At 39.6% G+C, this 14,359-nt stretch overlaps 2 protein-coding genes across 3 annotated transcripts; both read left to right on the top strand.

Moving 5' to 3' along the window:
• Positions 1 to 428: 428 nt before the first annotated feature.
• Positions 429 to 3,237, top strand: vhl (von Hippel-Lindau tumor suppressor). Its single transcript, XM_037102520.1, has 3 exons — positions 429 to 900; positions 1,340 to 1,462; positions 2,006 to 3,237. Exons 1-3 carry the CDS (start codon positions 714 to 716, stop codon positions 2,197 to 2,199), a joined length of 504 nt encoding a protein of 167 aa, XP_036958415.1. The 5' UTR covers positions 429 to 713; the 3' UTR covers positions 2,200 to 3,237.
• Positions 3,238 to 8,886: 5,649 nt separating this feature from the next.
• tatdn2 (TatD DNase domain containing 2) lies at positions 8,887 to 14,344 on the top strand. 2 transcript variants are annotated; one of them, XM_037102340.1, is made up of 7 exons: positions 8,887 to 9,017; positions 10,206 to 10,515; positions 10,662 to 11,069; positions 11,365 to 12,369; positions 12,554 to 12,681; positions 13,060 to 13,243; positions 13,670 to 14,344. In XM_037102340.1, exons 2-7 carry the CDS (start codon positions 10,216 to 10,218, stop codon positions 13,808 to 13,810), a joined length of 2,166 nt encoding a protein of 721 aa, XP_036958235.1. In that variant the 5' UTR covers positions 8,887 to 9,017; positions 10,206 to 10,215; the 3' UTR covers positions 13,811 to 14,344. The 2 variants fall into 2 exon arrangements, with proteins under 2 accessions (XP_036958235.1, XP_036958234.1); XM_037102339.1 differs by having other exon boundaries at positions 8,920 to 9,186.
• Positions 14,345 to 14,359: the final 15 nt, after the last annotated feature.

Genomic DNA, 14,359 nt, shown 5'->3' with positions numbered 1-14,359 from the left:
GGGATTCTCATCTTCTGGGTCAACTTTATACAAACAGCCAAACGCCGGTAAACACGTTAACATTATCTAATGTATATCACCTTTATACAATCCCAAACAGGCCAAGGGAATCAAAGGTTCTAGTACAAAAAATAAAAGGGCCCAAACATCAAATAAGGATTTATGTCATCATCGTGTACATCTTACAAAGGTTATATGTTTTTGTTATTCTGATATAGAAAACATTCAATGTTTCATAGAGGAAGCCAGCTCCAAAAAGTTCGGCATTTGTTCATTAAATTATTCAAAATGAAAACTGAATCCTGTCAGTCAGTGAATCCTGACTAAAAAAAAAAAAAAAGAACCACACACCCGCATTGGGACTTCCGCGGGGCCGTGATGTCATCATCCGTCTCGACCAATCACAGTACAGAATAGTTTGACTTCACTGGACTTTTCAACCGGAAGAGGGAGTGTAAACACAAAATAGCCCGAGAAGAAGTAACAACAGACGGTTCTCCTGACGTAGTGTTACTGAAACAGCTGTTAGTGAAAAAACTAGGGAACTTAATATACGTGAATATATTAAGTGATACAAAATATTGATTCGACGATCTCAGTGCGTCGGCCGCTGTCGACATACATGGATTGCTCACCAGCTAGCTGCTAGTTAGCATTAGCTAAACGGCTAAAACCTCTACGCTGACAATTTCGCGTTCGCTAATTAGCGACCAATGCCTCAAGAGGGAGAGCAGTCTCTTCCCCTGGTCCGCTCCCTGAACAGTCGGATACCCGTGAAGGTGGTGTTTTGTAACCGCACTCCGCGCGTCCTGCGACCACTATGGATAGATTTCCGAGGGGAACCTCAGGCATTTGACGACTTACAGCCAGGGACGGGACGGCTCATTTACACCTTCATCGGTGAGAGAACTTGTCTCATATCATAAACTTCTTGTGCGCAGATTTGGGTTACGTGTCCGATGAACATGTTATCTAGGACCAGCTTATGTCCCCATTTATGTTGGTGTCGGCTAAAAGCAACACACCAGATTCTCATAGTCCTCGTTGTTTTACAGTTTTCTCACTCAGAGGAGACAACAGAGGAGCTGCTGCGCTGATGTCATCCGAGGATGACTTGACCGCAGTCACGTCTGCAAAACCCACATTCAGACAAAACTCATTTGAATGTATCATATCAGACAAAACTGTTGTGAACTTTAAAGTTGGTCACCAATTCGTGTTATTGGACCACCGAAAAGTGTGCTCTGACGACATTAAGTCATGAAGTATCGATGCGTTGATTCGCTATTTGTTATCACAGTGCAATACTCTCAACATGTTTCCTGTCTGGCTTCCCAAGGTCACCCATGGATGTTCAGAGAAGCAGAGACTGATGAGCCGCTGAGGGTGAATGGCAAAGAACTGTTTCTGCCTAAACCAGCAGAGGGTGAAAATGCCACATCTGCCACTATCACTTTACCAGGTAAGGCCAGCCAAGTGCCTTAAAATACCAGCCACACCCATCACCTGTAATTAAACACATCTCAGAGATGCCCTAAAAAGGGTACATTCATGTTGCACTGATCAATGATGCTATTATATGTAGACTGCTATTGAACATTTTAGATTTGGCTTTATTTAGTAGGGTTTTAGGATATCTTTTACTGAGACAGTGAAAAGTGAAAAGCGTGACACTATTTTATATATATATATATATATATATATATATATATATATATATATATATATATATATATATATATATATATATATAAACAAAACAAAACAAACACAAATCCTGATACAAGTTGCAAAATATTTGACCGCGTGATCATTTGAGGATTACCATTTTCATTAGGGGAAAAAACATGTTGGCCAGTACATTTCTGCAGCACTACACAGTTTACCTTGAAAGAAAATTGCAGCCTCTTAGTCTAACAGTCTAAGTCTAATAAGAAGATTTGTTGTGCAGCCTTAAAAGCAGCCTCTGCTCAACATTTGACAAACACTTGTTTGACTCCTACAGTTTACAGCCTCAAGGATCGTGCTCTTCAGGTTATCCGCCGTCTGGTACGACCTGAGGACTACAGGAGGTTGGAAATAGCACGGTGTCTCCATGAGGAACTGGAAGATCGTCCCAGTGCGTTGATGGATCTCCGTCGCATGAACCAGCGAGTAGAGCAGCATCTGCTGGAGAGGATTCAAGGCCAGGAAGAATGAGGTGTGAAACTGGATGGATACCAGCCACTGATGGACAACAATATTGTATTCCACACTATTAAAAAAGGTAAAGAATCTTGAGAATATAAGATAAAATGTGGAGTTGCTTCCTGAGAGAGAGAGCAGCTGTTACAAAGAGTTCTCCAGAGAACTTACATGTCCAGCCAAGGACTTTCATCTGCTGCCTTTTATACTCAGTCTTTGGGAAATGTCTTCCTCAGCAGAAGTAAAGAGGTGATTTCTAGAATGAGATGCCATCATCTTCAAATAAACAATATCGTTTGTCCTCTAAAATGTTATTGAAGCATTTCAATGTTAATTTCTGGAAGACCACTAGAGATATGTGGAATACAAGCCTTTGATACCTGTCTGATTATGTGACTCTACTGTATTCTGCCACATTGACAGGTTCTGTTATTAGTTAAGTCCCTCCCAAAAAAATGTATTGATCATTTGCATGACCTTACAAGGAACTGACAATAATGTTTTCCGACATGGATACAATCAAACTTCAGCCCTAAATATCACAATTTCTAAAAGACGCAAGATAAAAAGTACATAGTCACATTGGGAAGGATTTTTAGATAGCTTTATGTCATTAATATTCTTATTGGAAATGCCTGAGATGATCCAGTTTACTCCCCTCCAACAACATCTTACTTTGTTATCAGAGCTATTAAGCTCAGCAGTTTAACCAAGATTTTACTTTCAGCACTTTCAATCCAGAAATGGATGTTTATGGATGCATTTTTCAAGATGGCCTATTCTGGAAAATTTTAGACTTTTTTCAGAATAAACCTGCCAGTGTAAACAGGTAGAATGGCTTCTAAAATGTTGTCTTTCTGGTAATTTTCCTATAGATTAGGATGTGTGACACTGTGACTGAGGAGCGTATGCCTTTTGTTTTTCCTATTCTATAATTCTCTGCCTCTTTTGTTATTCCGTCATCCTGTTAAATTCATACTCCTGTTACTGTATCTCAAAGTCTTTAATTGTCTATTTGTGTAATAAATAAATAAACAAAAGATATATTTCTTACTGAAAGGTGCTGTGAATAGCATTATTTTAGTTAGTTGTTCAGGTTTTATAAACTAGTCAGTCATAAACACAAGGTCACAAAACAAAAATCATGAAATTGAGACCTGATTGCTCAGAATATACAGAAGTCATTAGACACTACAACTGTATTAATCAAAGACTACAACAGTTTAAGGAAAACGTTGACACCCAACAGCATCTATTATGACCACATACACAGAACCTATTACAGTTGTACAGTTGTATGCATGCAATGTATTTATGAATGGAACTGCTGATTTATGATTTAGATACAAAAATGTAGTGCTATAAAGCACAATTAATTTCATTTAAGTTCCAACACTCAGGTGATTATTAGATATACACTATAATTTGACATGCAAGGATCTTCTTAGTTTTTTTGTTATGCTTCCTTTTTGAATTTCTTTATATTTATCATATATCACATGTCTGATATAAAGCAAATTGATTACATTTGACAACATATAACAGAGCAGCATTCAACATTTTTAAACCAATGCCATTACTGGTAATTATGTCAGTGCAGATAAAGGGTTTCACCTGGAGTACATCAAGCTCGGCACATGCTGAATAACTTGACATAATTAACACTTGTACGAACCCAGACTGTATAAGCTCACAGACAAACACAAAGTCACATGTCAAATTGTGAATTTATAACCAGCCCCAGTTTAGCACAGCAGGGCTACTGTTGCCAAATGGTTGCTAAGCGACAAAGTAACACAACCCATCTCTGTGTGCGAGAGCAGCGGTGAGCCTGGTGCAGTAAATATCTGGAACATGCAGGCAGGCGAGAAGAAAAAAACACGGGACGCGAGTCGTTTCAGGCGAGAGCAGTAAGTACTCTCAGGAGCTTTCTGTGTGTCTCGCATGCATGCACAGTGCGTGCTTGATGTGGAATAGACGTTACTAGCTAATATTCATGATCCTTCAATTTTCTTCACCAGCATGACGTTTTGGTCAAGGAGCGACCCAGTCACATTTCCACATCTCCAGACAGACCACTGGAGCAAAATGAAAACAATGGTGAAATGAAATGAAACACAACCAAATCCTCTACTAACAGAATGATACAGACACTGATATGGCTTTATTGATTAATAAATAAAAAATAAATAAATAAAAAAATAGTATTACTTTGCATTCTTGTGATACTAAACACAGTTAATCCCACCCAGGTTCCAGGTTATCTTGCTTCAGTTCCAGCTGCCTTGCTGAAGGACAGAGGTTTGTGGAAATAACCCTGTTTAACAAATCACGTAAAATTGGGTTTTGTGCATACGTTACTAAGGAAATGTGTCTCTAATTTGTCTTTATTACACACTCCAGTATATGCATCACATGAAGGCCTGTTACCTCCTCTGACTCTGGATGAAACTGCAGTTAATGATCCCTTCACAGTGCACAGTAGGTCCAACAGCAAGTTTTTGTTTTTTTTTTCTTTTTTTTATTTTACACGTCTTCAGCTCTTATTAGTTTCCCATGTGTTTGACTAACATGTTTTTCATTAGGCGTGCATCAACACACACCAAAAAGCTCATCTCAAAACATGCGCCAGTACAGGAATGTGTTCAACGACCGTGCCAGGAGAGACTTCTGCTACTGGCTTGTTGAAAAGAAAGGCCCGACATGTAAGTTATGATTAATGCTCTGACTGCAGCAAAATGTCACCTACACAATAAGTATCAGCTTGGTGTGACATTCACACTCACATGTGGCTGAAAGGAGTGAGATCCATATTCTAAATGTCTTTCTTTACTGCTCAGCCTTTAAAACCGGCCAATACACGATCCCAATACTGATACTGATACTGACATTACTGAGTAAAACATTCTTATATCAGTATGGGCCGGTATACACACAGTTTTTGCAACTGGCAAAGCAATCATTATCAATCACCTCAAGCATCCTTTTCTGCATTATTACCTCTAAAAATATATCTTTGTGTATATGATGATATTGAAAACCTGTAATAAGATAATATTGCCTGCTACCTGAGACATTGGTCGGGCTCTAGTTTTGAAGCTGACTTTCAAAGCTGAAGTCCCTCCCTGCTCTGTCCTACTGACCGACTTTGGTGCATTGTTGTGTGCAGCAGCTTAGACCTCCTGGCCTATGCGTATCGTTTACATGTTGGTATATAATTGAGTGATTGGGGTCAGGATCAAAATCGGCTGAACCTGTTTATCTGAACAGATGATCAACATTTTCTTTAGTTCATAAAATGAGTGCAAACATATCTTGATGTCTATCATAAGCAGGGTTTTTAAAGACAACAACTGTGTATCTATTAATCTAACCAACGTAGCTTCACATTATTGTTGGTTTTCACAATGGTCAGAGGACTGATGCATCTTCATTACCTCCTTACAGGTAAAGGATACAGCTTTGGTGCCTACAAGACCTCTCTGGGATTACCAAGAGTCTGACAAAAAGTCTCTCTGTTAAGGATTCCCCCCGTCTCTTAAACCATTTGATTTCATGCATTATTTCTATGTTACCTGAGTGTGTTAATTCACTGAAGCTGTCAAGACAATCCATTTTCAGTACCAGAAGAGTGATTTTGCTGCTAAGTGTAAATGCTGTTAAAGTATTAAACCTGGGACTAAAAACGAATGATTGAATTAATGTGTACTCTTTGGATAACTTGCTTCAAGGCAGCCAAATGAGTGCACGTTTCAATGAACTTATTTGATCAACAATCGGATAAAAATAATGATTCCAATGTCAGAAATATTCTGAATATCACAACTGACAATTGGCCAGCTAGATAATCATTCGATCCATAATATATGCATACATGTAAAATGTACTTTTACTTGTACTTTTGATACTTCAGTACATTTATTGCCACGAAATTGCTTTTGATACTGGAACACATTTAATTTCAGATGCATTAAGATTTTTGGTCAAGCAGTTTTCAGATGTGTGACTTTCACATTCCAAAAGTCACATTTTATCACAGTACTTTTAGTTCTAAATCAAGCACGAGTTTTGGTCGTTCATACAACACTGTTAAAAGACAAACTTTTGTTCCAACTTACAATGTCGTCTATCTTTCTACAGTTACAGCTCCATGAACTTGCACTGAGGAGCTGTACGGATTGCACGCGTAGATGGATTTGCCGTAACGGGACGCGAACTTCCAACCTTCGCTTCTCAATGGCTGTGCGCATGCGTACAAAAGCAGAACGCTATTACATCAACGCAAACCACTAGGCCATCGCGGATAAGCGCAAGCAGAGGATTCAAGATCATGGCAGATTCACGGTTGTCATGATCACGTCCGGTGGTGTGAAACGTGGATTATCAAATTACAAAACACTGAGTCAACGACAGCAATATTAAAGAGCACAATCTCTAAAAACGTTAAGATTAAAAAAAATTGCAAAAAACTGACATGTCGTGATGAAGATGATTCATAATATAAATGTTAATATTAATATTAATATTGTTAGCCTGTTCTGATTGGTGAGGCGGACTTTAAGCTGAATCAAAGTTATTCAAGCCATAACACGACGAGTCTGTGTGTTTTATGTGCACAGATACAGACATTTACGCAGTCACCCTGTGAAGGCTTTTAGATTGACAGGTGAAGGTGCCTACAAGACCTCTGTGGGATTACCAGAGGACAAAAAGTCCTGCTGTTAAGGCGACTTTCAAACCACTTTATTTCATGCATTATTTAAATTTACCTGAGTGAGTCAACGCACTGAAGCTGTCAAAACAATCCAATTTCAGTCCCCGAAGAGGGATTTTGCTGCTCAGTGTAAATGCTGTCAATTTTAAAATATCATACTATTGACTTAAAACAATGTGGTGAACTCATTAGTAAGCTTAAGATAATGTGTTAGATAACTGTTAACCTAATCATTCTTATTCGACTCATTCATCCCACCAGAAAAGTTGCTACTCTAATTCATGTTCAAAAATAACACACCCACCACATGTGGGTGCGGTAGCTCTGCCAGAGCTCAGTCCTACCAGACTCGGCTCCAACGCTAACCCGAGTTCTGTGTGTCTAACATGCTGAGTAACTCCGTCGTGCTGCCACACACTGAGCGGGGTTCAGTGTGGCCAACACACTAAGTTACACAGGTATGCAGGGACCATCGCACACACCGATCCTGGATCAGTTTGGATCAACCGAGTCTTCAACGCTCCAGCTCGCTACACAACACTAAAGAATTCCACAGCTATTTAAAGGGCTCCAGTGGCGACCTCGACTCACTGATGGTGCCATTTTTTTTTCTTTCGGTTGAAAATATTATACCTGTCAGACTCTTCCAAGAAAAACTCAATCGCTAGTCACTTTTCAGATTTGAAATCGCTTTACTTTCGACATTATTGGCCTCAATTCGGCCGAAATATAACCTTGAAAGAATTCTCACAACCAATCCAGTGAATGTGCATTTTTTAAAATCATAGTTTCATCTCGTTTAGTCTTAAGCTCTGAATCTTCTTTACTTTATGTCATTTTCTCGCAAAAACACAACATGTCGTGATGATGATGACTGTTCATATTAATATGAATATTATTACCCTATCGATCAGGCATGTTCTGATTAGTGAGGCGGACTATAAGATAAATCAAAGTCTTTGAAGCCATAACACATAAAATCTGTTTTATGCGCACAGATAGACATGTACACAGCCGTGTACGTTACACTTTGGTGCCCCCTAGTGATGGTATCAAGAACACCATGAAGGTGCTGTACAGGTAAAGGAAACAGATGTGGTGCCCACAACACGTCTGTGGGATCAGCAAAGTCTAAGAAAAAGCGTAAAGGTTACAGATTTGATTTCATGCAGAGTATTTTTATGTTACCTGAGTGTGTCAACACAGTAAGGCCAAGACGAACACTTTTCAGTACCTGAAAAGGGGTTTTGTGGCTCAGTGGAAATGCTGTTAATTTAAAGTGTTAATCCTGGGACTAAAAAAATGAGATGAATTGAATAACATGCTGAGGACAATGAGTAAAATAACTTGTCAACCTACAATATGCTAAATTAAAAGGCAAACTGTATTAACATTTCATATGGAACTGTAACACTGTGTGATCCTAAAATTATTCTTGGTATTGTTTATTTCCAAAAAGGGAGGATGACCATTGCTTTAACTTCTACTTATCTGTAGATAATAAAATCATTTGAATGTAACGAGTACACATTGTTTTAATCACTGTTCAGCATTAGATACTCACGGCCTTAATTCTGTCCTGCCACTGACCACCTTTAAAAACAGACTTAAATTCCCATATTCTCTGTTCCTGTCCTAACCTTCTACATCTAAATGTTCATCGCTTTTATACTCTTTTAATTTTTCAATTTTCATTTGTTCGTTATGAGCATTGCCTCGCAATATGTACACAGTATAATTCTTTAATTCACCTTTCTCAAAGCTTGTTTTCAGCCCCGTTTAATGTTTACATGTATGGAGTGTTACACTATATATCTATACTGACTTAACAACAAAACATTTCTTAAGGTAGACTAAATTTAACGTCTTAGTTCGAAGTAGAAATTGTCTTCTGTAGTCGAAGATGTATTTTTAGTCGATTAATATCGGATCTGTTCTTACAGGAACCTTGTCTAGTCTGCTGATCGGTCCAACATTCACCACACTCAAATCTCGTTGGATTATGACGAATCGAATTAATCTCGCGAGATGTGCAGTAATCTTGAGGCTTGGTTGCGTTGGAACCGTTTACCACCATCTGGCGGCTCTTTTAAACTGGAACCTCGCGATTCAATACAAGGTCAAACATAACAATAGACTATCTCATGTTTTGTTTTTGTTAAGAGATGTTGTTAGCAATAAATAATGTAAGGTAAGGAGAGGTCCCTGGCTGGCAGAACAAACGCGGATAAAGCGACCCGCTTACCTTGACCTTCCACGCAGTCCTCCACTGTGCCGAGTGTGACAAGGTAACTAATCAACTCTTTAACATTAGCGGTGTAGCTAACTAACTATATGTGTGATAAATAAGTGTAAAATCATCATTAAAAAATAATGGCGAGTGAGCCTGTTTTTTAAGTAACAACATTAACTTTGTTATGTGGCAGTTAAGAAGGCAGTGTTAGCTAACAGTTGGCTAGCATTCATTGGCTAAAGTGATGCAGCTAGCCAAAAAAAATGGCGTCGTAAGATCGCGAAATGTCGCCAGTGGTTGTACCCTTATGGCGTCTTTTCTGACTAACTTAGGACAGGCCAAACTTAATTTATAGTTAAAAAACAAAAAACAAACAAACACTAAGTTAATGTGGATGGGCCCAAATAGGTTAAGTTTATGGAGGTTTTTAATTGGATCCTCATTAGGTAGTTTAACTCTGGCAACAGCAACTCTTGGTTTGCTGTGTGAGCATTTTCGTCTCAGAATATGTACCTTGTAAGCAAAATATGCAATAGCCACCCAAGGGCATCATGGCAGCTGACATTGTGTGTCAGTTATACAGACACCAACCCGCCAACATTTAAATGTCTGACAGCAGAAGTGAACTGCTTTGGATTAGCCTATTACAATATAACGTTCTTCTGGGAAGAGCGGATTTGGAGTCCACGTCTGTCAACAGCATAGAAACATGATACACCTTAAATGAATATGAGTGTAAACATTACAACAACTTGTCTTGAAAAGCATTTTTCTTTATCCTCATTACAAAGTGCCTTTACAAAGCCAAGTATTTATGTATACATTTAAGAGTAAAACCAGATAAATTGGATGAAATAATATCTAGGAGACTTGAATAACCCCTAGTTGGATAAAAGCCAGTTTAGTGGATTTTGAAAGGTAATTTATTACACAAAAATTTGCAAAAGTTGCTAAAATTAATGAACACTGCATCTTTTTGACCTGAGTATTTTAATAGTAATGCTTTCATGTTCTTTGATGGCAGATGGTAAATCAGATTTGTTTATTTCTTTATCCAACTGTGTGTTGATTTAGGATCTTCAGCATGGACAGCAGCAGAAAGAAGATTGTGTTCAAGTGGCGACAAACTGCAGTCACCTCACCTGTACATCCTCAGGGGAGGGATGCTGGCTCACGCACACCCTCCTGCTGCAATATGTGGCCGAACGAAGAACTGCCCACTTCGCCCCTTGGTGACTCTCCAGGACCTGACGGCCTTGGAGAGCTGAGTCTGTATACTCCAAAGAGAAAAGCAGCGGCGCTTGGTGAAGGCACGTCCTCTCTAGGCAAAGTTAAGCTGAGGAAGCTGTCCCGAGAACATCATAAACATTTCATTGCTTCAAAGGTAAATCTTAACTATAACGCTTGCTTTGACCATCTTTTTATGGTACTTCTGAATTGTTTTTAGATTGTTGAATGTGCTTTCCAATGCAATATGTTTCCAATGGAATATGTCTGATTAATTAGTCCTTTTCGCTTCTTAACCATCAGGAAACACCTGTGGACAACTCATCCAAGCAACTTGAATCCACAGAGAGCATACTATCACCGCTTCCGTCTCACTCTTTTGTCATGAAAAAGAAAGAGAGGACACCTGAGGAGGGATCAAAGGCCATCTACAGGATGGCAGTGATTGCAGCCATTGACAGCACCAAAGGAAGACGCAGCACTACTGACATGTCCAACACTTTGTCATTTGAACCTTCCCCAGTGACGACTGAACTGCTCAGCCCAGCTTCACTTGATAGGACACCCATGAGTATTAACTGTTCCTCGATTGAATCTGAAAATAAACCGGAGGATGACGACACTGACCTGGACGACCAGGGCTCCCCCTTACGAATGTTTGAGGACAGAGAAGCCCTGGGTGACCACTCAGAGACTAAGAAAGACAGAAGGGTGGGTCAACTGACATCTGGGAGTCTATATTTTACTATGGTTTTGTTTGCTTATGTACGATTTCAGGTTTTTTACAGCAGAACATTAAGTAACATTAATTTTCTTGTCTGTTATTTACATATGTTTATTTGTCTGTTTTTTAGAAAAACGGTGATAAGTGATAATATTTGTACAGAAGCCAGAGATATAAGTCCTTTTATCTTGTGACTTTAAAATAAACCAGGAACCATTGGAGATAAAAGACTAAAGTGAAATGCTGTTTGTAAATTTTCCAAAAATTATTTATGTTTTTCAGAGTGTTGTGCTCAAAGGAGAAGATTCACCTGAGAGGTTTGTTGCCCAGGAATCTGTGTTGGTAGAGACAACCTCTCAAGGTGAGTCATTTGCTGCAGGAACTTCACCAGAGGCTGAGGAGCGTGACTCGTCCTTCCCCTCTCTGGACTGTGACCCAGATTCTTTGCCCAGTCTCACAACTTATCTGACAGGCAGCCAAAGATGGCCAAGTCCTTCAGCGAATATCCAGGCAGATACACCTTCCTCACTCCCATTTTTATACACCAATGAAAACACTGGGACTGGCCTGGCAGCTGCAGGAGGCATGGAGATGCCTTTCCCACCATCACAGAGGCAAGTTTTTGTCTCATTCAAGCAGTCCCCGCCACCAAATACACGCCCTTCAAAAGCATCGAGAGCTGACTCTGAGCAGTTTCACTCCTCCGACATTATGGCCCATTTATTGGATCCCTTTTCTCTGCCACTACAATCTAACAATCGAGTATCAAAGCCTTACTTAAACTCCAAAACCACACGCAGACAGTCAGATGGTGGTTCTTCCGTGCGTCCCCCCCCCCACTCTCTAACTCAAGGTGGCACGCCTAAAAGAAGACTGTCCATGAGGGCAGAACGTACATGGAACAGTTACTCCTACCAGGACAGACAGGTTGGTTTCATAGACACACACTGTCATCTGGACATGCTCTATGGAAAACTTGGCTTCAGAGGGACGTTCAGCAGCTTTCAAGGGCTCTTCCAAAGCAGCTTCCCTCCAGAGTTCAGAGGCTGTATTACCAACTTCTGCAACCCAGGGACCATGTTGAAAGAGGCCCTGTGGGAAGGTTTGCTGGCTGAAGACATGGTATGGGGGGCTTTTGGGTGCCACCCGCACTTTGCCAAAAACTATTCAAGTTTCCATGAACGCAGTATACTGATGGCCATGCGGCATCCAAAAGCTGTGGCATTCGGTGAGATGGGCTTGGATTACTCCCACAAAAACTCCACAGACACCCCCAAGCAAAAAGAGGTAAGGTTTAGTTTATTGTTGTCTCAATTAAATAAGACTTTGTAGTCCCTGAGGGTTTCTCTAAACTATGGGGCCTTATCATTGTGCAGTGGTCAGCAATATACTGTGTGGAATAGAATGACGATGCTGTTATAGAATAGTAAATGTTGTGGTCTGTGTTTTGTTTCTTTGCTTTTCTGTGAAGGTGTTTGAGCGTCAGCTGCATTTGGCTGTGGCCATGCGGAAGCCGTTGTTGATCCACTGCCGGGATGCTGATGACGACCTGCTGGAAATCATGAGGAAGTGTGTCCCAAGGGACTACAAAATTCACCGGTGAGTGTCGAGATAAAGTATTCTGATTAATCATTCCCATTAGGGTTGGGAGATAATATATTAAGATTTGGTATTAACCATAGTATAAAATTATATCTATCATGGTAGAATATTTTGGCCATACAGCCTACCCCCTAATTCAAATTTTTTGGTCAAACTTTTTTCTTTTTTTATCAACATTAAAAATTGTTTGAAAAGTTAGACTCTGTTCTGTCTGGTTTTAAGTTATAATCTTTTTTATGTATTGTTGGTATTTCTCTGCAATTTACATTCAGCTCTCTCTCTATGCATCAGTTTTCATTGACACCACAATTATTGCTGAGTATAAGTGAGTCTTTTAATCTATGAATATTCTTTCTTTAATACTTTTGCTTTCAGGCACTGTTTCACAAACAGTTATCCAGTGATCGAGCCATTCCTGACAGAGTTTCCCAACCTGTATGTGGGCTTCACATCCCTGATCACCTACTTCAGAGCGATGGAGGCTCGAGACTCTGTCCGTAAGATCCCTCTTGACCGCATTGTGTTGGAGACAGATGCACCATATTTCCTGCCCAGACAGGTACTGGTTAACTTTATTAGTTTTAGTTACAGTCTCTCTTTCAAACTCAACATTGACTGAACAATGTTTGAGCATTTCTTGAACGGAAAAGGATGGAAAAGCATTGATGAGCCTTGTGTTAGAGTCCTTAACTCCAAGACACATCATAGCATTGCTGCCTTGCATCGTTGTTGGTAGCACTCTCCCACTGTTGATCTGATTTGTAGTTAGCCCACATATTTTTTGTAAGTGCTTAGCCTTTTTTGAAACTGTTTTTTGTTTTTTCTGTCTTCCCAGATGGTTTTGTGGCTTCTGGCCACTAAGCTATGGGTAGATATTCTCATGTATTTTTCAATCCTATACGTGAACCACATTTAGAGGTGCTTATTGTATCGTTGATTAGATTCTGACTACGTATGTAAAATATGTGTCTTACTCTTTTAACAGGTGAAAAAAAAAGTCTGCCAGTTTTCACATCCTGGAATGGGCATACATACGCTACAGGAGCTGAGCCTGCTGAAGGGGGAGGACATGGACACGGTTCTCACCACCATCCGAAACAACACCACTCAACTCTACGGCATATAATCCTCAGAGACGGTGGATAAAAACCAGCATGACAGAAAGCGCAACATTTCAGAGCTGGTTTGTGGCACAATCATTTTAAGTGGCGTTTTGTTTTAGATTCATTGTCCTCCATGTAGAGATGTCAGAAAATGGAGGAGCAGTCTCATTTTAAACAACTTGAAAGAGCTGATTCTGATCTTGAACTGAATTAAAAGAAGAAAAAAAACTGGCTGAAATGAGGAATTCTCTTATCTGATAGAGATGCTGTATATCATTGTTTATCTGATCATATTCTTTGTTATTGTTCATCCTAGAAATTAATTCCTTAATATGTTTGTTTTGTAAGTTATTGTGTTTGCTGTGTTGCTGTGACATCATTTGCCTTGTTCTAATGTGTCTGGATGTTGGTGATGTCTAGTTTGGTTTGATACAGTGGAGACATTAAAAGCCTGATGCTTTTTGTATTCTATATTTGTAGTTTGTTGAGCTCATTTATGCACAAGAATGTGAAGATGCGAAATGGAAGAGAGTAAAGTGTTCTCTGTAATACAGCGACACAGGTGTGTTGTT

Source organism: Acanthopagrus latus, chromosome 6 (genome assembly GCF_904848185.1).
Source record: "Acanthopagrus latus isolate v.2019 chromosome 6, fAcaLat1.1, whole genome shotgun sequence".
Lineage (NCBI taxonomy): Eukaryota > Metazoa > Chordata > Actinopteri > Spariformes > Sparidae > Acanthopagrus > Acanthopagrus latus.
Note: the sequence above shows the minus strand (reverse complement) of the source record. Positions and strands in the feature narration are given on the sequence as shown.

Bases quoted from the DNA above. Each gene is read 5' to 3' on its own strand.
- tatdn2 (XM_037102340.1), top strand. From the start codon at position 10,216: ATGGACAGCAGCAGAAAGAAGATTGTGTTCAAGTGGCGACAAACTGCA. The intron at 11,070-11,364 runs GTGGGTCAACTG...TATGTTTTTCAG, and splicing joins AGACTAAGAAAGACAGAAGG to AGTGTTGTGCTCAAAGGAGA. The intron at 12,682-13,059 runs GTGAGTGTCGAG...TTTTGCTTTCAG, and splicing joins AGGGACTACAAAATTCACCG to GCACTGTTTCACAAACAGTT.
- vhl (XM_037102520.1), top strand. From the start codon at position 714: ATGCCTCAAGAGGGAGAGCAGTCTCTTCCCCTGGTCCGCTCCCTGAAC. The intron at 901-1,339 runs GTGAGAGAACTT...TGGCTTCCCAAG, and splicing joins GCTCATTTACACCTTCATCG to GTCACCCATGGATGTTCAGA. The intron at 1,463-2,005 runs GTAAGGCCAGCC...TGACTCCTACAG, and splicing joins TGCCACTATCACTTTACCAG to TTTACAGCCTCAAGGATCGT.